Source organism: Octopus sinensis, linkage group LG27, assembly GCF_006345805.1.
Source record: "Octopus sinensis linkage group LG27, ASM634580v1, whole genome shotgun sequence".
Taxonomy (NCBI): domain Eukaryota; kingdom Metazoa; phylum Mollusca; class Cephalopoda; order Octopoda; family Octopodidae; genus Octopus; species Octopus sinensis.
Genome location: NC_043023.1, coordinates 18,629,370 through 18,653,427, shown reverse-complemented (window position 1 = coordinate 18,653,427; position 24,058 = coordinate 18,629,370). Strand labels below are relative to the sequence as shown.

General features: G+C 40.0%; 3 protein-coding genes across 9 annotated transcripts in view; 1 reads left to right on the top strand and 2 right to left on the bottom strand.

Moving 5' to 3' along the window:
• LOC115225268 (adhesion G-protein coupled receptor G6-like) overlaps positions 1–24,058 on the bottom strand; it is a 1,160,637-nt gene that overhangs the window by 71,170 nt on the left and 1,065,409 nt on the right. The window lies entirely within an intron of this gene.
• Positions 1–24,058, bottom strand: part of LOC115225305 (slit homolog 1 protein) — a 514,782-nt gene that overhangs the window by 57,901 nt on the left and 432,823 nt on the right. For all 7 annotated transcript variants that reach the window (XM_036513966.1, XM_036513964.1, XM_036513965.1 and 4 more), the window contains exon 2: positions 2,129–2,333. In XM_036513966.1, the coding sequence (XP_036369859.1) occupies positions 2,129–2,310 (182 nt within the window). In that variant the 5' untranslated portion in view covers positions 2,311–2,333. The remainder of the gene's footprint in view (positions 1–2,128; positions 2,334–24,058) is intronic.
• LOC115225271 (leucine-rich repeat-containing protein 15-like) overlaps positions 23,122–24,058 on the top strand; it is a 233,029-nt gene continuing 232,092 nt past the window's right edge. The window contains exon 1 of the mRNA XM_036513971.1: positions 23,122–23,315. Coding sequence (XP_036369864.1) covers positions 23,140–23,315 — 176 coding nt within the window. The 5' untranslated portion in view covers positions 23,122–23,139. The remainder of the gene's footprint in view (positions 23,316–24,058) is intronic.

Below are 24,058 nucleotides of genomic sequence, written 5' to 3'. Positions count from 1 at the left end.
GCAGTAGTAGTAGTAGTATTGGTAGTGGTGGTGGTGGTGGTGGTGGTAGTAGTAGTAATAGTAGTAGTGGTGGTGGTGGTGGTGGTGGTGGTAGTAGTAGTAGTACTAGTAGTAGTAGTAGTAGTAGTAGTAGTAGTAGTAGTATAGTAGTAGTAGTAGTAGTGGTGGTGGTGGTGGTGGTGGTAGTAGTAGTAGTAGTGGTAGTGGTGGTGGCGGTGGTAGTAGTACTAGTAGTAGTAGAGGTAGTAGTAGTAGTAGATGTAGTAGTAGTAGCAGTAGTGGTGGTGGTGGTGGTGGTAGTAGTAGTACAAGTAGTAGCAGTAGTAGTAGTATTAGTATTGGTAGTGGTGCTGGTGGTGGTGGTGGTGGTAGTAGTAGTAGTAGTAGTGGTGGTGGTGGTGGTGGTAGTAGTAGTAGTAGTAGTAGTAGTGGTAGTGGTGGTGGTGGTGGTGGTGGTAGTAGTAGTAGTAGTGGTGGTGGTGGCGGTGGTAGTAGTACTAGTAGTAGCAGTAGTAGTAGTAGTAGTAGTAGAGGTAGTAGTAGTAGTAGTAGTAGTAGTAGATGAAGAAGACAAGGAAGAAGGAGGGGAGGTGGAATAGAAGAAGAGGAAGGAAAAGAAGTAGCAAACGAAAAACAAGAAGTAAAGTAGATCAAAAACAAAGAATATATATATATATATTATATATATATATATATATATTTATTATATATATATATATATAGGGTAAAATATGAAAAATCAACGAAAATGCATATTGCAAATAGAAAAAGGCTATTTATGACAGGTAACGACAAATATATACATTTAGATTGACTGAGGTAGTAATACGAGTCCTAAAAGTCATTATTATGAGATGATTATAAGATGATAATAAAGTAAGAGAACAAAACGAACCGATGGTTTACGCGAAGCTATTCATCGTTTGAACAACACCATATATATAAATTACTTCGTTGTATCTGTTTTGCAAGATTCTTTGTGTGAATTCATTTAACTAATTTAAGAAATAATATGTACAACACGTTTTGCTAACACAAACAGTTTTCATTCTTTCCGTTCCTTGGATATTGCCTGAAGGAGTTTTAAAGTAATAAACTAGCATCACCAAACTTCAAATATTGGACTCGTCCCAGCTTTGTGTGCAATACTGTAAATTACAGATTCCATATAAGTCAACATCTACAGAGAAACAGACTACTTGACTTCACGGCAGCTAACTTATTTGTCCTTTTACTCCAACATAACATCATGTTTTAAAACTCAGGTCAACAACACAAGGTATTAGTTAAGAACATGAACGACAAGAATTTAAAACACTGAATATGGCGTAGGAGTGGCTGTGTGGTAAGTAGCTTATTCTGGGTTCAGTCCCACTGCGTGGCACCTCGGCCAAGTGTCTTCTACTATAGCCTCGGGCCGACCAAAGCCTTGTGAGTGGATTTGGTAGACGGAAACTGAAAGAAGCCCGTCGTATATATTTATTTATATATATATATATGTTGTGTGTGTGTGTGTGTAAAAAAATACAAACTGAGACAAGAACGCAAAACATTTAGAAGACGATACAAAAAACACGGACACCACATGTGACCGCGTGTGTTCCGTTGGCGATTTTTTTCCTCTGTCTTCCCTACTCTGGGTCTTTCCTTCTCCTATGTTTCCGACGAAGAGCTCCGCTCGAAATGTTAAAACCTCCTTCTTCCCTTCCTTCTTGAGCGTCCAATAATACTATGTTTGTTCCACGTCCTCGCGTTGTTGTGTCTTCTCTTTGTGGTTTCATGTTTGGATTAACTATACATATATATATATATATATATATATATATATATAATATATGTATGTATGTATGTATGTATGTATGTATGTATGTATGTATGTATGTGTGTGTCTGTGTTTGTCCCCCCAACATCACTTGACAACCGATCCTGGTGTGTTTACGTCTCCGTAACTTAGCGGTTCGGCAAAAGAGACCGATAGAATAAGTACTAGGCTTACAAAGAATAAATCCTGGGAGCGATTTGCTCGACTATAGGCGGTGCTCCAGCATGGCCACAGTCACATGACTGAAACAATTAATGAGTAAACAAAATAAGTATAGAAAAAGTGTATAAATTGTCAAATACTTACAAAACTTCAACGTTCAGTGGAATTTGTTGTGGGATAGAAAACAGGTTGCGATATGAACAATCTATATTTGTCTCAGAATTTCGACAGCTACATGTTGAGCAAATATCTGACGCAGCATTAGACTCCAAACAGAAACTCATGGAGAGTATCAACGCAAACGTCAATTTCAGTTGTTGGAACATATTTCCAGGCGTAGATTAATCTGTAAAAGAAGAAACTACAAAATACTAGAAACTTCAATGCCATTTCTATCCGATTGCAAATTCTTCGAAGGACAAGCTTTGGCCCCTGTTCCCTGAGATGGATTTATCTTTGATTTCACTTTCAGATTAATATTTAAACTTACGGAACTGAATTCAGTGATAATTCAATATTCTTAAAATCCTTTAAAATGTTTTAACCCAAGCCCGCAGCCATGCTGGGGCACCACCGCTGGGGAACATAATTATGGATTATAGCTTTAATTAGTGGTAATGTCAAATAAAAACTGAACATAGGCGCAGGAGTGGCTGTGTGGTAAGTAGCTTGTTTACCAACCACATGGTTCCGGGTTCAGTCCCACTGCGTGGCATCTTGGGCAATTGTCTTCTACTATAGCCTCAGGCTGACCAAAACCTTGTGAGTGGATTTGTTAGACGGAAACTGAAGAGAAGCTCGTCGTATATATGTATATATATATATATATATATATATATATATATATATATATATATTATATATATATATATATAGGCACAGGAGTGGCTGTGTAGTAAGTAGCTTGCTAACCAACCACATGGTTCCGGGTTCACTCCCACTGCGTGGCACCTTGGGCAAGTGTCTTCTACTATAGCCTCGGGCTGACCAAAGCCTTGTGAAGCCCGTCGTATATATATGTATATATATATATATAATAGGCACAGGAGTGGCTGTGTAGTAAGTAGCTTGCTAACCAACCACATGGTTTCGAGTTCAGTCCCACTACGTGGCATCTTGGGCAATTGTCTTCTACTATAGCCTCGGGCTGACCAAAGCCTTGTGAGTGGATTTGGTAGACGGAAACTGAAAGAAGCCCGTCGTATATATGTATATATATATATATATATATTATATATATATATATATATATATATATATATTATATATATCTATATATATATATATATATATATATATATATATAATATATATATATATATATATATATATATATATAATATATATATATATAATAGGCACAGGAGTGGCTTGTAGTAAGTAGCTTGCTAACCAACCACATGGTTCCGAGTTCAGTCCCACTACGTGGCATCTTGGGCAATTGTCTTCTACTATAGCCTCGGGCTGACCAAAGCCTTGTGAGTGGATTTGGTGGACGGAAACTGAAAGAAGCTCGTCGTATATATGTATATATATATATGTGTTTGTGCGTGTGTCTGTGTTTGTCCCCCTAGTATTGCTTGACAACCGATGCTGGTGTGTTTATGTCCCCGTCACTTAGCGGTTCGGCAAAAGTGACCGATAGAATAAGTACTGGCCTTACAAAGAATAAGTCCCGGGGTCGAGTTGCTCGACTAAAGGTGGTGCTCCAACATAGCCGCAGTCAAATGACTGAAACAAGTAAAAGAGTAAAAAGAGTTAGAGTATTAATCACCCTTGCACACACACACACACACACACTTATACACACACACACTTATACACATACACACACTTATATACACACACACACTTATACACACACACACACCTCACACACACACACACATTTATACACACACACACTTATACACACACACACTTATACACACACACACAATTATACACACACACTTATACACACACACACACTTATACATGCACACACACTTATACACACACACACTTATACACACACACACTATACACACACCACACACACACTACACACACACACTACACACACACACACACTACACACACTACACACACACTACACACACACACTTATACACACACACACACTTATACACACACACTTATACACACACACACACTTATACACACACACACTTATACACACACACACACACACACTTATACACATGTGCGTGAGTGTATGTGTGTAATGTTCTTGTTGCTTTTGTTGTTCTCCTTTCCATGAACATTTCGTCTCTCTTCAGTTTCCATGGAGATATTTTCTGAAGTTGCTACGACTGACCAACTCCCTATCAACGGCCTCAAAACTCACCTTTCTACCTTCGTTTGAAGAAACCGAAGCAACCTCTTTACTCTCTTTTACTTGTTTCAGTCATTTGACAGCGGACATGCTGAAGCACCGCCTTTTAGTCGAGCAAATCGACCCCAGGACTTATTCTTTGTAAGCCCAGTACTTATTCAATCGGTCTCGTTTGCCGAACTGCTAAGTAACGGGGACGTAAACATACCAGCATCGGTTGTCAAGCGATGTTGGGGGAACGAACACAGGCACACAAACACACATATATATATATATATATACATATATATATACGACAGTCTTCTTTCAGTTTCCATCTGTCAAATCCACTCACAAGGCTTTGGTCGGCCCGAGGCTATAGTAGAAGACACTTTCCCAAGGTGCCACGCAGTGGGACTGAACCCGGAACCGTGTGGTTAGTAAGCAAGCTACTTACCACACAGCCACGACCACATCTACAACTAGCCCATGAATGGCTGAGTACACCTATACCACAACAGCGATTCCATTGAAGAGCAACCTCTTCCCAAACTCGCTGCTCTCCAAACCAACAACAACAACAACAACGATCCAAATTCTTCTTTAGGCGAAGACCTCCATCCCAAGCTGATTCTCTGGAGAATGACTTGGAAACGAAAGATCAGGCCGAAAGAGGGCAAACAGTCCCCTAAGGGGAAAGCGAAAACAGAGGAGGATACAGAGCCCCACTCCGAGAACACAGAAGAAGCAACTACAAACACAAAAATACATCCGCAACATACTTCACAACAACTCCAGCAACAACAGTAGGAGGCGCAATGGCCCAATGGTTAGGGCAGCGGACTCGCGGTCGGAGGATCGCGGTTTCGATTCCCAGACCAGGCATTGTCTGTGTTTATTGAGCGAAAACACCTAAAGCTCCACGAGGCTTCGCCAGAGGGTGGTGGAGACCCCTGTTGTACTTTTTTGCTCCAACTTTCTCTCACTCTTTCTTCCTGTTTCTTGTCCCCGACTTCCTACGCAACCGCTGAGCCTGGATGCGCATTCATCCATCCTTCGATGCTCTCGGTGTCGGGGGTTGACCCGCGGGTCTTACGAATAGCAAAGGACCTCGTTTCGGACTTCTCCCATCTTGCGAGCTCTGGGACGAAGACCGTTTGCTCAACAGCAACAGCAGCGGCAACAATAACAACAACAGTGGTGGCGCATGGCCCAGTGGTTAGGGCAGCGGACTCGCGGTCAGAGGATTGCGGTTTCGATTCCCAGACCGGGCGTTGTGTGTGTTTATTGAGCGAAAACACCTAAAGCTTCACGAGGCTCCGGCAGGGGGAGGTGGCGACCCCTGTTGTACTCTTTCTCTCACTCTTTCTTCCTGTTTCTTGTCCCCGACTTCCTACGCAACCACTGAGCCTGGATGCACATTCATCCATCCGTCGATGCTCTCGGTGTCGGGGGTTGACCTGCTTTCTCTTCTGCGGGTCTTACGAATAGCAAAGGACCTCATTTCGGACTTCTCCCACTACGGACGAAGACCGCTACGCTCAACAAACAAACAAACAAACACCACCAACAATAGCAACAATAAGAAACATACAAACTCTACATCAACCAAAACAGACACAGTTAAAGCAAAACAATTCTGTACACAAAACGTATTCATCAACTTCGCTGTTGTGCCCTAGTTAGTTAGTTAATTTTTTGGCTCAAAAAGCAAAAAGCAAGGCCATGTAGGGGGACATGGAGTTGTGTTCAGGGTGGGTGTTCATGTAAAGAGTTCAGGCCATTTCTGGTCAAGAGAGACTTTGAACCGAGCGGTCGTCGGCATCTTCACTATCTCGTCCGGCAGCTTATTCCAAGGATCCGCAACCCGGATGGAGAAAGCCCCTCTCCTTCGATTGAGATGAAATCGTCGCAGATAGAGCTTTTCGGAGTGACCCCGCAGGCGACGCTCCGGAGCAGGAGTGAAGAACAGCTCTTTCGAGAGGTTACACTTTCCGCTTATGATCTTGTGAGCAAGAATGAGATCACCACGGCGTCGTCGTTTTTCTAGAGAATAAAGGTCGAGCGTCTTTGGCCTTTCTTTATAAGACAAATTCTTGAGACCAAGAACCCAGCAGTGATTCGATGGACTACTTAATTGAAGATGGAAATAAAATCAAGACGAAGAGGGAGGAATTTGGGAATTTCTTCGACAAAACCACGGACAGACTTTTGATTAATATGTTTCGGATTTTTACAAAAGAACCCGAGAAAAATTGTCAGCTAATGTAGGAATTTTTAAAAGACATTATAGATAAAAGTTACCCAGAAGGACCGTTTAAGGAACATTCGCCCGAAGTAGTCCAGAAATGTCTGTGGTTCATTTACCACCAAAGCTCAGCAATATGTCATCAGGAGTGAAATCAAGAGCTACCAGTTATACTTTGGCTGCTCTCTCGGGGATCAAGTTGAGAGTTAGGCCCCGTATATCATCTGCTCAGCTTGTTCAAATGGACTAAGTGATTGGCTAAATAAAGAGGAAGAGAGCAGTGCCGTTTGCAATACCTATGATATGAAGAGATCCAAAGGATCATTTCTTGGGCTGTTATTTCTGCAGCGTTAATGTATGTGGGTTATATAAGACTGTGTATCCCAACTCGGGATCAGGAAGAAGACGAGTACCACACAACGGTGATGATCTTCCTATTCCAATACCTATTTCTTTACTACCCACAAGGGGCTAAACACAGAGGGGACAAACAAGGACAGACAAACGGATTAAGTCGATTACATCAACCCCAGTGCGTAACTGGTACTTAATTTATCGACCCTGAAATGATGAAAGGCAAAGTGGACCTCGACGGAATTTGAACTCAGAACGTAGCGGCAGACGAAATACCTATTTCTTTACTACCCACAAGGGGTTAAACACAGAGGGGACAAACAAGGACAGACAAACGTATTAAGTCGATTACATCAACCCCAGTGCGTAACTGGTACTTAATTTATCGACCCCGAAAGGATGACAGGCAAAGTGGACCTCGACGGAATTTGAACTCAGAACGTAGCGGCAGACGAAATACCTATTTCTTTACTACCCACAAGGGGCTAAACAGAGGGGACAAACAAGAACAGACAAACGGATTAAGTCGATTATATCGACCCCATTGCCTAACTGGTACTTAATTTATCGACCCCGAAAAGATGAAAGGCAAAGTGGACCTCGGCGGAATTTGAACTCAGAACGTAGCGGCAGACGAAATACCTATTTCTTTACTGCCCACAAGGGGCTAAACAGAGCGAACAAACAAAGACAGACAAACGGATTAAGTCGATTACATCGACTCCAGTGCGTAACTGGTGCTTGTTTAATCGACCCCGAAAGGATGAAAGGCAAAGTCGACCTCGGCGGAATTTGAACTCAGAACGTAAAGACAGACGAAATACCTATTTATTTACTACCCACAAGGGGCTAAACACAGAAGAGACAACCAAGGACAGACAAACTGATTAAGTCGATTACATCGACCCCAGTGCGTAACTGATACTTAATTTATCGACCCTGAAAGGATGAAAGGCAAAGTCGACCTCGGCGGAATTTGAACTCAGTACGTAGCGGCAGACGAAATACGGCAACGCATTTCGCCCGGTGTGCTAACGTTCTGCTGAACCTGTTGACGTCATAATGGATAGCATTATTGCTGCTGCTGATTACACTGTATTGTTGTGCTTTAGTTCTTGTTATTGTAAGAGTCGTTGCAGTTCACACTGGTATTAGTGTTGTCCTTGTTGTAGTCGTCGTCATCTTCGTCGTCGTCTTCGTCACACATGCTTACAGTATTGTGTTTTATTGTTTGTAGTTTCTTTGCTGCTTTTAATAGGAGTGGCAGCGGCCTCTCTTGGCTGACTACTATGGCAGGTCGTTTAGGTACGACGTTACAGGAGAGACGAATACATTCTCTCATAAAACTACTCTTCTATTTAAATTTGTGTGAAAGACTATTGAAAAGGTTGCAAGACGCAACGAAAATTTTAGGAAAATAAAAATAAGAAATAAGCGGAAATTTTACCAGTGAGTGAGTTAAATTATAAGGCACAAAAAGAAAATGAGTCTCCCCAGACACAACAGAATATGCTTCAACACACGAACTCATATAAAGAATCTTCCAAACCAAAACCCAAAACGAAATACATATATATATATATATTATATATATATATATATATTATATATATATATATATAATATATATATATATATATATATATATATATATATATATATATATATATATTATATATATGTATATATATATATATAATATATATATATATATATATATATATGTGTGTGTGTGTGTATATATACATATACTGTTGTGTCTGGGGAGAGTCATTTTATTTTTGTGCCTTATAATGTAACACACTTACCGGTAAAATTTCCGCTTATTTCTTATTTTTATTTTCCTAAAATTTTAGTTGCGTCTTGCAACCTTTTTAATAGTCTTGACTATTTTACCGGTGAGTGTGTTAAATTATAAGGCACAAAAAGAATATGAGTCTCCCCAGACACAACAGAATATGCTCCAACACACGAACTCATATAAAGAATCTTGCAAACCAAATCCAAAAACGAAAATTAATAGAAAGGCAAAAGTCTCAGAACGAGCTGATGCCAGTTCTGTCATTAGAATTGGGAGAATCTTCTTCAGTAGAAACCTACATGCATCCGCAAGACAAAAGTTATAATTTCAGCGCTCAGAAATAGTATAAATAGTATAAAGAGTAAATTTAGAGGAAACTCACCAGCGATATTCCAAGCTTAGAAGTCATGTGTGATGCCTAATAATAATTCTTTTTAATTTTGTCAAAATATAAGTATGTATATACTACTTTACTACCCACAAGGGGCTAAACATAGAGGGAACAAAAACGAGCAGTGAAAGGGATTAAGCTGATTACATCGGCCCAGTGCGTAACTGGTACTTATTTAATCGGTCCCGAAACGATAAAAAGCAAAGTCGACCTCGGCGGAATTTGAACTCAGAACGTAACAGCAGACGAAATAGCCATTTCTTTACTACCCACAAGGGGCTAAACATAGAGGGGACAAACAAGGACAGACAAAGGGATTAAGTTGATTACATCGACTCCAGTGCGTAACTGGTACTTAATTTATCGACCACGAAAGGATGAAAGGCAAAATCGACACGAAAGGATGAAAGGCAAAGTCGACCTCAGCGGAATTTGAACTCAGAACGTAGCGGCAGACGAAATACTAATTTCTTTACTACCCACAAGGAGATAAACACAGAGGGGACGAACAAGGACAGACAAAGGGATTAAGTCCATTATATCGACCCCAGTGCGTAACTGGTACATAAGTTATCGACCTCGAAAGGATGAAAGGCAAAGTCGACCACGAAGGGATGAAAGGCAAAGTCGACCACGAAAGGATGAAAGGCAAAGTCGACCTTAGCGGAATTTGAACTCAGAACGTAACGGCAGACGAAATACATATTCCTTTACTACCCACAAGGGGCTAAACACAGAGGGGACAAACAAGGACAGACAAACGGATTAAGTTGATTACATCGATCCCAGTGCGTAACTGGTACATAATTTATCGACCCTGAAGGGATGAAAGGCAAAGTCGACCTCGGCGGAATTTGAACTCAGGACGTAGCGGCAGACGAAATACGGCTACGCATTTCGCCTGGTGTGCTAACGTTTCTGCCAGCTCGCCGCCTCAAACATAAGTATGTATAACCGAACTAAACACCCTGCCTGTGATATTGCTGGGAAAATATATCTATGTTCTGCATGAATTAATGATCGGTGCTACTTAAGAAGAGGGGTGCGCGCACTCGCATACTCGCGCATCGGCGCTAGCTAGTCGTGACTAGTCGATCCTACGACTACCTAGCAATGCAAATAAAATACAAAATAAATTTTTTTACACAAACTAAATAATTTTTTTAAAACAAAGTAAATAAAACACAAAAGCAGAAAGTAAGGATCGACTAGTCACGACTAGCTAGCGCGGATGCACGAGTACGAGAGTGCGCGCACCGGGACCACACTTCTTTAGTACTACCTTAATGATCGAAGAAACAAAGGTCCTTCCCGAGTCATAGCCTTACTAGCCGGGTTTCCCGGGCCCCGTGACGTATATATTCTCCGCTAGATGGCACAACTGTCCGTCACATGATAACTCATTTCTGTCACATGAGGGGACAGGAGCAACGGGAAATGAAGGGTTTTGCTCAAGAACACAATGCAACGCCCGGTCCTGGAATCGAAACCACAATCTTAAGATCTTGAGTGCGACAACCTATCCACTATGCATTTGTTAGTTGTTTGTTCCTTCTCGAGCCATGCCTGGCTCAAAAGGGCCGGTTTCCTGGTTTCCTTGGCGTATAGGTTCCCCACCTGGACGGGACACCGGTCCGTCGCAGCAAAGTAAATAAAATACAAAATAAAATTTTTACACAAAGTAAATATTTTTTTTTAAACAGGCGTAGGAGTGGCTGTGTGGTAAGTAGCTTGCTAACCAACCACATGGTTCCGAGTGCAGTCCCACTGCGTGGCACCTTGGGCAATAATAATAATAATAATAATGTTGTATTTCGGAATGGTCATTTTGCCAGTTTAGCCAATAAAAACACACGCACGATATATTTGGTGTTATTTTGCTTCAGTGTAATTTATTTTTTACATTAATCTTAATCTTATTTCGGCCGAAATAAGATTAAGATTAATGTAAAAAATAAAATAAAACTGAAGCAAAATAACACCAAATATATCGTGCGTGTGTTTTTATTGGCTAAACTGGCAATGTGACCATTCCGAAATATAACAATATCTGTTTCAACACTCGACTTCACATAAAAAATCTTGCACAACAAATATTTAAACGTAATAATAATAATAATAATAATAATATAATAATAATAATAATAATAATAATAATAATATACTTTCAATACAGTAACCATAAGAGCATCACAGCAAACCACAGCACATGCCTAAGGCACACAGAGCTGAGCTCGGTAGTGAAGTAAAAGCACGCTATAAAAATAAGACTACCGAATAATAATAATAATAATAACAAAAAACAACAACAACAACAATAATAATAATAATAATAATAATAATAATAATAATAATAATAATAATAATAATAATTAATAATAATAATAATAGTAATAATAATAGTAGTAGTAGTACCAGGCAGTGGCTCGCATGGCTTCTGATCTTAACTGATTAGAAGTGTTATCATGTACATTTTTTGTCTTGGTATAAAAAGATGAGCTTCAGCAAATATTCTGCTAAATACCACAGATTTGCTTGTCAGTTGTTTGACCGTAACCAGGTGACCATGTCCCTTGGTGGCTGACAATATGTGCATCTCTGATGACGGGCAGAAGTAGTGGGGAGCATCATAGCCATGTGTTGAGAGGGATTCTTTGGGGTTTAAATAATTCACCTCAGGAAACATGAGTGGTTCGTTCAACATCCTTAAACAACCCTTATTCAGGGCCCTTTTGAGCGGGACGGGTTACTCGACCAGAAGAAAATTCTTACTGGACCCCACCTGCAAGGTCATTTGCTGTTTATCTTGATATGAGATCACCATGTCGCGCACATATGGTTGTGATGCATGTGCCTAGTATACCTTTATCAGACGGGTAGTCATGATGGGTATACTGGGCTTCGTATATTTTATCCAAGTGTGACTTTGATGGCATGCACTGCTCTCTCACTCAATAATAATAATAATAATAATAATAATAATAATAATTATTATTATTATTATTATTATTATCATCATCATCATTATCATTATTATTATTATTCAGATCACTGCCTGGAATAGAACTCGGAATCTTGGCGTTAGTACCCGGCGCTCTTAACCACTACACCATATGCCAATGGACATATGGCGTATGTATGTATGTATGTATGTATGTATGTATGTATGTATGTATGACCAGATGTACCTAGATATATGTCCTCGGTATGAATTCAAACTGCATCTGGCAATGGGAGCTTTTGATCGAGAGTTCCAGGGTTTTGTGGAATGTGGAATCCCCTCTTCAACCACTATTGTCCCCCGGTCTACTCTCATGTTGAGTAGTAGCAAATCCCAGGCTCCAAATGCATATTAACTACTATAAGTGATGATAATCTATCTGAGAATGGAGATGCAGAAATAATCTTGGTTGGTGTCACGGCCAGCAGTAAAATCACTAGGAAGGAAGGATCACTTGTTTGCGGTTGTCATATCCTTCTAGGAGAGGTTCATTCTGATGTAAAACCTGTTGTTTCTAGTTAGTTAGTTAGTTAACTTTTTGGCTCAAAAAGCAAAAAGCAAGGCCATGTAGGGGGACATGGAGTTACGTACAGGGTGGTGTTCATGTAAAGAGTTCAGGCCACTTGTGGTCAAGGGAGACTTTGAACCGAGCGGTCGTCGGCATCTTCACCATCTCGTCCGGCAGCTTATTCTACGGAACCGCAACCCGGACGTAGAAAGCCCCTCTCCTTCGATTGAGATGAAATCGTCACAGATAGAGCTTTTCGGAATGACTCCGCAGACGACGCTCTGGAGCAGGAGTAATCAATGTTCATCTCGCTTCGGTCTATCATTTGGTTCTAATCACAGAGACTCAGAGTGATACTGGTATTCTACAGGTGTCTATCACTACAATTCAATACTCTCTTTTACTCTTTTACTTGTTTCAGTCATTTGACTGCGGCCATGCTGGAGCACCGCCTTTAGTCGAGCAAATCAACCCCGGGACTTATTCTTTGTAAGCCTAGTACTTATTCTATCGGTCTCTTTTGCCGAACCACTAAGTAACGGGGACGTAAACACACCAGCATCGGGGGACAAACACAGACACACAAACACACACATGCATATATATATATATATATATATATACGACAGGCTTCTTTCAGTTTCCGTCTACCAAATCCACTCACAAGGCATTGGTCGGCCCGAGGCTATAGCAGAAGACACTTGCCCAAGGTGCCACGCAGTGGGACTGAACCCGGAACCATATGGTTGGTTAGCAAGCTACTTACCACACAGCCACTCCTGCGTCCATCCAAATGTAAAATTTATAAGCAATGTAAGGTACACATATACGGTGAGGGAAGAGTGGACGCGCGCACAGAAAGGTACAACTTGCATCTGTCGCCTGCGCTCCTAGGCACGCAGATCTGTAGAGAGATTAAATTGTCAGCTGTAAGGTCAAGGATGGAAATTCAGAAATGCCATTGATGAAGAGGAAGCAGAAGAAGACGGCAATCATCTGTGAAGATGGAGCAATCCCCTTCATGCGTGGATATATACACACGTATTTAAATATACGTAACATGTATATATGTATATATATATATATATATTATATATATATATATATATATATATGGCGTATATTACACGTATTTAAATATACGTAGACAGTATATATATATATATATATATATATATATATATATATAATATTATATATATGGCTGTGTGTGTGGTAAGTAGCTTGTTTACCAACCACATGGTTCCGTGTTCAGTCCCATTGCGTGGCACCTTGGGCAAGTGTCTTCTACTATAGCCTCGGGCCGACCAAAGCCTTGTGAGTGGATTTGGTAGACGGAAACTGAAAGAAGCCCGTCGTATATATGTATATATATGTGTATGTGTGTGCTTATGTGTTTGTGTTTGTCCCCCCAACATCGCTTGACAACCGATGCTGGTGTGTTTACGTCGTATATATGTATATATATATATATGCGTGTGTGTGTTTGTGTGTCTGTATTTGTCCCCCTAGCATTGCTTGACAACCGATGCTGGTGTGTTTACGTCCCCGCTACTTAGCGGTTCGGCAAAAGAGACCGATAGAATAAGTACTGGGCTTACAAAAGAATAAGTCCCGGGGTCGAAATGCTCGATTAAGGGCGGTGTTCCAGCATGACCGCAGTCAAATGACTGAAACAAGTAAAAGAGTAAAAGAGTATATATATATATGTGTGTGTGTGTGTGTGTGTGTGTGTGTGTGTGTGTGTGTGTGTGTGTGTGTGTGTGTGCGTGTGTGTGTGCGTGTGTGTGCGCGTGTGTGTGTGCGTGTCTGTGTGTGTGTGTATAGGGAGAGTTCAGGAAAAAACAAAAGATGTATTAGTATAACGCTCAGGAATAGAAACAGTCTTCAACGTTTCGAGCCTATGCTCTTCTACAGAAAGGGACACAGAAAAAAACAAGGAGAGAAAAAATGTGCGTTGTGGCTACCGATCTATCATGATGTGTGTGTGTGTATGTATGTGTGTGTATGAATATACATTCATGCATATATGTATATATTATACATAAACATCTATATACATATGTATATTAACTTATGCATATGTATATCTCTCTATATCTATTCACACACACACACATTATATATATATATATATGCATTATATATGTGTATTATATATGTATATATATATATGTGTGTGTATATATATATATATGACTCTCTATATGTATATATATACGTTATATATATATGTATATATATATATATATAATATATATATATATATATATATGTATATATATATATGTATATAAGTATAGTATATATATATATATATATAATATATATATATTTTATATTATATATATAATATATATATATAATATATATATATATATATATATATATATCAGTGTATGTGTGTATGTATGTATGCACACATTTGTATTTTATATAAACTTAAAGAAACATATCGAAATTTAAAAAAGACTTTTATATAAATTTTTTAAGTCAAGTGAATTGACGACAATTTCTAAGCATTTTTTTTTATTGCAAATACGTCCCACACCCGTCCAGGCATTGAAACCGTCCTTTGTTTGAGACATCCAATTCACTAGATCACACAAACATATTCATATGTATCCACACACCCACATACAAATGTATCCCGGTTAGTGTGACCCAGACTGTAGTGTAGTGACGGACTCAGAATACTGGGCAGAAAATGAGGGATAATATGTCTCTTTCTATGACCTAGTGTATATACAGAGTAATTTCCCTTCATTTTTAACGGTATTTTTTCATAACGTTTTCAAATAGCCAGATAACCGAAGAGATGGTGTTGTGGATTTCCACTTCGGCATCTGAAACTCAGAGTTTTATCTTGACTACCGAGAGTAATGTAACATATTGTATAGATAAATTTCCTCTATTTACATAATATTGAGGTCTCTTCTTTCTTTTGTTATCTTACCGTTATATATATATATATATATATATTATATATATATAGCTATATATATATAGCATAATACAGTATAATATATACGAGGGGCGTTCAACAAGTAATGCCCCTGACCCACTTCCCATAACAGTACAGCAACGAATCTTGGCACAGTTATTAGTCTTTTTCTACATAGGAACCACCCAGAGTTACGCATTTCTCCCGTTGTTTGATGCAGCTCTAGAGACCGTTTTTGTAGAAGACCCCAGCTTGGTCCTCCAACCTGAACGTGACTTCAGAAATCAAGGCTGCATCATCTGGGAAACGCTTTCCTTTCAAAAACAACTTCATGACTGGGAAGAGGTGAAAATCAGAGGGTGCAAGGTTAGGAAAGTAGGGAGATGGGGGATGAGTTCATAGCCATACGCCTGTGCTTCTGATCTGGCGACAAGCGAGTTGTGGACCGGAGCGTTGTCCTGCAGGAGGAGGATGCCTTTGCTGATCTTGCCCCGCCTCTTGATTTTGATAACTTCTCTTAATTTCCTCAAAAGTAAAGCATAATAGGCTCCTGCATTTGTAGTACCCTTTGCCAGGAAATCTGTCATCACTATTCCGTCCTGGTCCCAGAAGACTGTGAGCATGACCTTGCCAGCGGAGGGCAGCACCCTTGCCTTCTTTGGAGGAAGTGAGTCACGAAGCTTCCGCTGCATTGACTGGGCTTTGGTCTCTGGATCATAGTGATGGACCCAGGTTTCATCCTGTGTAATCAGTCTTTTGAAAAATTTTGACTCATCTTCTTGGCACATCTCCAAATTCACCCTCGAGCACTCGACGCGTTCTTGCTTCTGGAAAGGCGTGAGCAACCTGGGAATCCATCTAGCAGACACCTTTTGCATATGCAAATGGTCATGAATGATAGTTTCCACAGACCCGGTACTAATCTTGACTTCATGGGCTATTTGGCGAATAATTATGCGTCGATCTTCCAAAATGGCAGCCTCAACTTGACGGACAGATGCCTCATCAATGGCAGAAGGGGCGACAAGATCTGGGAGCTGTTTCCACAGAGTTCCGACCATGTTTGAATTCACGATGCCAGCGTTTTACAAGGCCATATGAAGGGGCATCATCAACATAAGTTACTTTCATTTCATCAAAAGTCTCCTGTGGTGTGCGTCCTTTCAAATACAAAAACCAGATCACTGCTCGACACTCAACAGGCTCCATTTCACACTTGACTCGGTTCAAACACCTGTAAATCAAACACCACAATTAATTCAGAGCTGTAATTTGCCACTTACTCTATAGAGGTATGAATAATTGCACATGCAAAGTTTCAGCTAGATCGCACAACTGCAAGTGGGTCAGAGGCATTACTTATTGAACGTCTCTCGTAGTTTATATATTATATGTATGCATGTGTGTGTGTGTGTGTGTGTGCATGAGAGAGAGAGAGAAAGAGTGAGAGAGAGAATGATATAAAATACAGTTATGTGTGTGTACAAGGGTGTGTGTATGATATATATATATATATATATATAACGCACATATATGCATATATATATACACGTATAAATATATATATATATATATATATATATATTATATATAGCATAATACAGTATAATATATAGTTTATATATTATATGTATGCATGTGTGTGTGTGTGTCCATGAGAGAAAGAGAGAGGGAGAGAGAGGGTGGGGAGAGGACTGACGCAAAGAAGACGTGGGAAAGAAGGGGGTTAACGGTACAATAGACTGAGGAAAGCAGTTGAAATGTTTTGTTTTGATTGTTTGAGAAAAGTTAGATCCTGGCTGACAAGTTTATAACTAAATACATTACTTACATTGTTTTGGATAAAAGAAAGGGAAGAACACTTTCGGAGTAGATATAAAATACATGGCCCGCTGATCAACCCAGGTAAGGACACAGCTTTTTTTTCTCTTACACTATTCTTGTGATACGTTGCAATCTTGATGTGGAAATAGAATCGATGTCTTCTATTACAATTGACATATTGATATCTACATTTTATTATTTTTATTATTATTATTAATATCAAGGTGGCCGAATCGTTAGCACCCGGGTTGAAATTCTTAGTGGTTTGTCGCTACGTTCTGAGTTCAAATACTGCCAATAATATTGACTTTGCTTCTCATCCTTTTGGTGTTCGTAAATTAAGTACCAGTGTTACACTGGGGTCGACTCATCCTCTCCACCGAATTGGCTGCTCTTGCGGCAAAATTCGAAACCATTTATTTTATTATTATTATTATTATTATTATTATTATTGTTGTTGTTGTTATTATAATTATTGAATGAGAGAGAAGTGTATGCCATCAAAGTGACACGGGTAAAATATACAAAGCCCTTATACCCATCATGACTACCCGTCTGATAAGGGTACACTAGGCACATGCATCACAACCATGTGTGCGTGACATAGTGATCTCATCTCAAATTAAACAGCACATGACCTTGCAGGTGGGATCCAGTTAGAATGTTCTTCTGGTCGAGTAACCCATCCCGCTCAAAAGGTCCCTGAATAAGGGTTGTTTAAGGATGTTGAACGAAACACCTATATTTCCAAAGGTGAATTATTCAAACCCCAAATAATCCCTCTCAACACACAGCTATGATGCTCCCCCACTACTTCTGCTCGTCATCAGAGATGCACATATCGTCAGTCACAAAGGGACATGCTCAACTGGTTAAGGTCAAACAACTGACAAGCAAATCTGTGGTATTGAGCAGAATATTTGCTGTAGCCCATCTTTTATACCAAGACAAAACAATGTACATGATAACACTTCCAATCAGTTAAGATCAGAAACCACGAGAGCCACTGTTTGGTACTACATCAGGGCATTTTATAATAATAATAATAATAATAATAATAATATAATAATTATTATTATTATTATTATTATTATTATTATTATTATTATATTATTATTATTATTATCATTCAGTAATTTTATTTTTATAACGTGCTTTCACTTCACTACCGAGTGCAGCTCTGTGTGCCCTTGGTATGTGCTGTGATTTGTTGTGATGCTCTGATGGTTACTGTATTGAAAGTGTTCTGCGTAGGATGTGTGCATTGCCTAGTTGTGCAATTTTCTGTAGGTTATATGTGTTTGTAAGTCCTGGTGTTTTTGTTATGTATTTGCCTGAATATTTTTTATCATGCCTAATGCAACTACTATGATATGAATTGTTTCTGTTTTTAGATTCCACATTCTAGTTACCTCTATTTCCAGTTCTTTGTATTTTGAAAGTTTTATTATTATTGTTGTTGTTGTTGTTGTTGTTGTTGTTGTTGTTGTTGTTGTTGTTAAGGCGGTGAGCTTGCTGAATCATTAGCATGCTGGACGAAATGCTTAGAGTTATTTCGCCCTTTGTTACGTTCTGAGGTCCTCCTGTAAGAGATTCTTCTTTTATATTTGAGGAAACGTCATATCAGGGGCCCTATTTTCGTTCCCTATATATAACTATATATAGGCGCAGGAGTGGTTGTGTGGTAAGTAGCTTGCTTACCAACCACATGGTTCCGGGTTCAGTCCCACTGCGTGGCACCTTGGGCAAGTGTCTTCTACTATAGCCTCGGGCTGACCAAAGCCTTGTGAGTGGATTTGTTAGACGGAAACTGAAAGAAGCCCGTCGTATATATGTATATATATATTATATATATATATATATATATATATATATATATATATATATATATATACATATATATATCTGCGTGTGTGTGTTTGTGTGTCTGTGTCTGTGTTTGTTCCCCTAGCATTGCTTGACAACCGATGCTGGTGTGTTTATGACCCCGTTACTTAGCGGTTCGGCAAAAGAGACCGATAGAATAAGTACTGGGATTACAAAAGAATAAGTCCCGGGGTCGAGTTGCTCGATTAAAGGCGGTGCTCCAGCATGGCCGCAGTCAAATCACTGAAACAAGTAAAAGAGTAAAAGAGTAAAAGAGTAACTTTCTAGTACGAAATACGTAGATGATTCTCCCAATTCTAATGACGGAACAGGCATTGGTTTGTTCCGAGGATTTTCCCGATATATTTCATCTATTAATTTCTTTCCCAAAAATATGATCAGCGCATTTTTAAATAGAGTCGAACAGATTTAAGATAAAATGTATCCGCGTCACCACTTACACCGGACTTAGACGATCAGCCATAGTGGCGAGCCATCCGAGGCGGATACCACTCCCGTTTAAACCGGCAAAGAAATTACGAACAATACAATGGGAAGAACAATAAATAACAACAGCGACGATGACGACGACTACAGCAACAACGACAACAATAATATTAGTAGGAAATGTGACAACTGCAACAACAATGGCCCAGTGGTTAGGGCAGCGGACTCGCGGTGGGAGGATCGCGGTTTCGATTCCCAAACCGGGCGTTGTATGTGTTTATTGAGCGAAAACACCTAAAGCTTCATGAGGCTCCGGCAGGAGGTGGTGGCGACGCCTGGTGTACTCTTTCGCTCCAACTTTCTCTCACTCTTTCTTCCTGTTTCTTGTCCCCGACTTCCTACGCAACCGCTGAGCCTGGATGCGCATTCATCCATCCGTCGATGGTGTCGGGGATTGACCTGCTTTATTGAGCGAAAACACTTAGAGCTTCATGAGGCTCCGGCAGGGGGTGGGGGTGGCGACCCCTGGTGTACTCTTTCGCCCCAACTTTCTCTCACTCTTTCTTCCTGTTTCTTGTCCCCGACTTCCTACTCAACCGCTGAGCCTGGATGCGCATTCATCCATCCGTCGATGCTCTCGGTGTCGGGGGTTGACCTGCTCTCTCTTCTGCGGGTCTTACGAATAGCAAAGGACCACGCTTCGGATTTCTCTCACTCTGGGACGAAGACTGCTTCGTTCCACAAACAAACGAACAGCAACAACAACAACAACAACAGTGGTAACGAAACAACAGGAACAATAACAGTGTAATCAGCAGCAGCAATAACGCAACATATAAACAATGGCGCTGAACGCAGCAGCAGCAGCAGCAGCAGCAACCGGAAAAACCAGTGAAAGCTTCCACATCAGCAGCAGCCACGGCGATTAAAAAACAAAAACATTAACAAAGAAAACAACCGCAACGTTCACATCAGCAGCAGCCGCCACGATTGAGAAAACATTAATAACATGAATGAGAAGAACACGAACATATAAGGTGGCAGAAACGTTAGCACGCCGGGCGAAATGCTTTGCGGTATTTCGTCTGCCGTTACGTTCTGAGATCGAATTCCGCCGAGGTCGACTTTGCCTTTCATCCTTTCGGGGTCGATTAAGTAAGTACCAGTTACGCACTGGGGTCGATATAATCGACTTAATCCCTTTGTCTGTTCTTGTTTGTTCTCTCTGTGTTTAGCCCCTTGTGGGTAGTAAAGAAATGTGTATTTCGTCTGCCACTACGTTCTGAGTTCAAATTCCGCTGAGGTCGACTTTGCTTTTCATCCTTTCGGGGTCGATTAAATAAGTACCAGTTACGCACTGGGGTCGATGTAATCAACTTTATCCCTTTGTCTGTCTTTGTTTTTCCTCTCTGTGTTTAGCCCCTTGTGGGTAGTAAAGAAATAGTTATTTCGTATGCCGCTACATTCTGAGTTCAAATTCCGCCGAGGTCGACTTTGCCTTTCACCCTTTCGGGGTCGATTAAATAAGTACCAGTTACGCACTGGGGTCGATGTAATCAACTTTATCCCTTTGTCTGTTCTTGCTTGTTCTCTCTGTGTTTAGTCCCTTGTGGGTAGTAAAGAAATAGTTATTTCGTCTGCCACTACGTTCTGAGTTCAAATTCCGACGAGGTCGAATTTGCCTTTCATCCTTTCGGGGTCGATTAAATAAGTACCAGTTACGCACTGGGGTCGATGTAATCGACTGAATACCTTTGTCTGTCCTTGTTTGTTCTCTCTGTGTTTAGCCCCTTGTGGGTAGTAAAGAAATAGTTATTTCGTCTGAGACTGAACCCGGAACCATGTGGTTGGTAAGCAAGCTACTTACCACACAGCCAACTCCTACGCCTAAGAATTTTTCTTGTATTATTTTGTAAAATTCGGAAAGGTTTTAATTAACAGTTTGTCCCTTGCGGATTTGACGATGAAATTCTCCCTACTCTGCCTCGGTTTTATTTGTATCTTCAATTAAGGAGTCTATCAACTCCTTGTTTTAGTTCACAATAGGAAAGTTGATGGATACGTTTAGTATACAGTTTAAATTGTTGTTTTAATAATTTCAGTTTTGGTTTTTGCAGAGTTTACATGGTTCTTACTGATATTGATAATGCTGTTACCGTTATTGATGTTGCAGTTGTTGTTGTTGGAGCTATTGAGAAGTGTTCTGTTGAAGTGTTGTATATTCGAAGTTACTCTCTGTACCCCACTCCGTTTTCGCTTTCTCCTTTTGGAGATTATTTGGCACCTTTTGACCTGATATTTTCCCCTCCAAATCACTTTCAAGGCATCGGTGGGGGACGGGCAAGTCTTGTAGAAAGAACTATTTAGGTTGTTGTTGTTGTGTCGTTGGTTGGAGAGAGCAGGAGTTTGGGAAGAGCTTGAGCTTCAGTGAGAGCAAGGAGTAAACATTTCCGCTGCCGATGCTCCTGTGTAGGAGCCCTCAGCCATTCATGGGGCTGTTGTGGTTGGGCTTCAGTTCTTTAATTGAGGGCAGAAAGATGAGTGTGATGTTGTTTGACAGTAACTTCGTGAGGAGTTGGAGAGTAACTTCATAAAATATCCCAAGGGATTCGGAAGGGAGACGAAGTGTTGATGGAAAGCAAAAACAGCAAAAATAGCAAGAACATACACACACACACACACACCACACACACACATATGTATATATATAAGTGTGTGTGTGTTGTTATGTTGTGTTTGTGTGTATGTTTCTATTTGTGTATGTGTGTGCAAGGGCGATTGATACTCTCTTTACTCTTTTACTTGTTTCAGTCATTTGACTGCGGCCATGCTGGAGCACCGCCTTTAGTCGACCAAATCGACCACAGGACTTATTCTTTGTAAGCCTAGCACTTATTCTATCGGTCTCTTTTGCCGAACCGCTCAGTGACGGGGACGTAAACACACCAGCATCGGTTGTCAAGCAATGCTCGGGGGACAAAAAAACACGACCACAAAACACACACACACACACATTATATATATATACATATATACGACAGGCTTCTTTGAGTTTCGGTCTACCAAATCCACTCACAAAGCATTGGTCGGCCCGGGGCTATAGCAGAAGACACTTGCCCAAGATGCCACGCACGCAGTGGGACTGAACCCGGAACCATGTGGTTGGTAAGCAAGCTACTTACCACACAGCCACTCCTGCGCCTATGTTCAGTTTTTATTCGACATTACCACTCATTAAAGCTATAAATTATAATTATATTCTCCACATTGAATTATCATTGAATTAAGTTTTGAATGTTTCAATATCAAACTGAAAATAAGAGAAATCAAAGCTAAATTCATCTCATGGAAGAGGAGGCAATCTTTGTCCTTCGAAGAAGCCACAAAAAAAAATAACACTGAAGTTTCTGATATTTTGTATTTTCTTCTTTAACAGATTAATCTACGTCTGAAAATGTTTCATCAACTTAAATCGACCTTTGTGTTGGTACTCTTTTTGAGATTATTTTTGGAATCTCGTGCTGCATTGGACATTTGCATTAAATGCAGTTGTCAGGGAAATAGAATAAATTGTTCATCTCGCAACCTGACTTCGGTCCCACGACCCATTCCACCGAATATTGAATATCTGTAAGTTTTGGACCATTTCTGTTATTTTCCACATTCAATGCTTTAATTTCTTGTTGATTATATTCTTAACTAATACCTTGAGGTGTTGATTTCAGGTTTAAAACATGATGTTATGTTGTAGTAAATACGTTACCCACCGCGAAGTCAAGTAGATTTTTCCATGTACATATTAACTTATATGGAATCTATATTTTACAGTATTGTACAGAAAGATAGGGTGAGACCAATATCTGAACTTTGATGATGTTAATTATCACATCAAAATTCTTTATGGCAATATTCCAGGAATGGAAAATATGAAAACTGTTGGTCTTAGCAAAACCAGCTGTATATATTTTTATTATGACGGAGGGTATAAAATGGAAGAACTATTCTGATAAATGTAATTTTAAATGGTACTGCTCGAAATCGAAATATTGTTCTCTAGTTCTATAAAAAGAAAAGCAAGCATGGATCTATAATCCATTCTAATGAGAAGTAATCTTCATGGATGACGTGACTGATTTTGTACGATTTTACTGTGGGGTGGACAATTTATACTAGTGATGGAACGCGAATTGTCGGTCATTTGCTAATCAGATTTGGGCGATCAGAGCTGGGAAACATAAGGAGTTAGGCGATGAGAGGTGGGCTTTGTGAGAAATTGTCGATGCGAGTTGGGGAATGTGAAGAGATAGCGATGCGATTTTGGTGATGTGAAAATTTAGCCATGTGATTTGAGGTAGCGAGGGACTACATTTAGT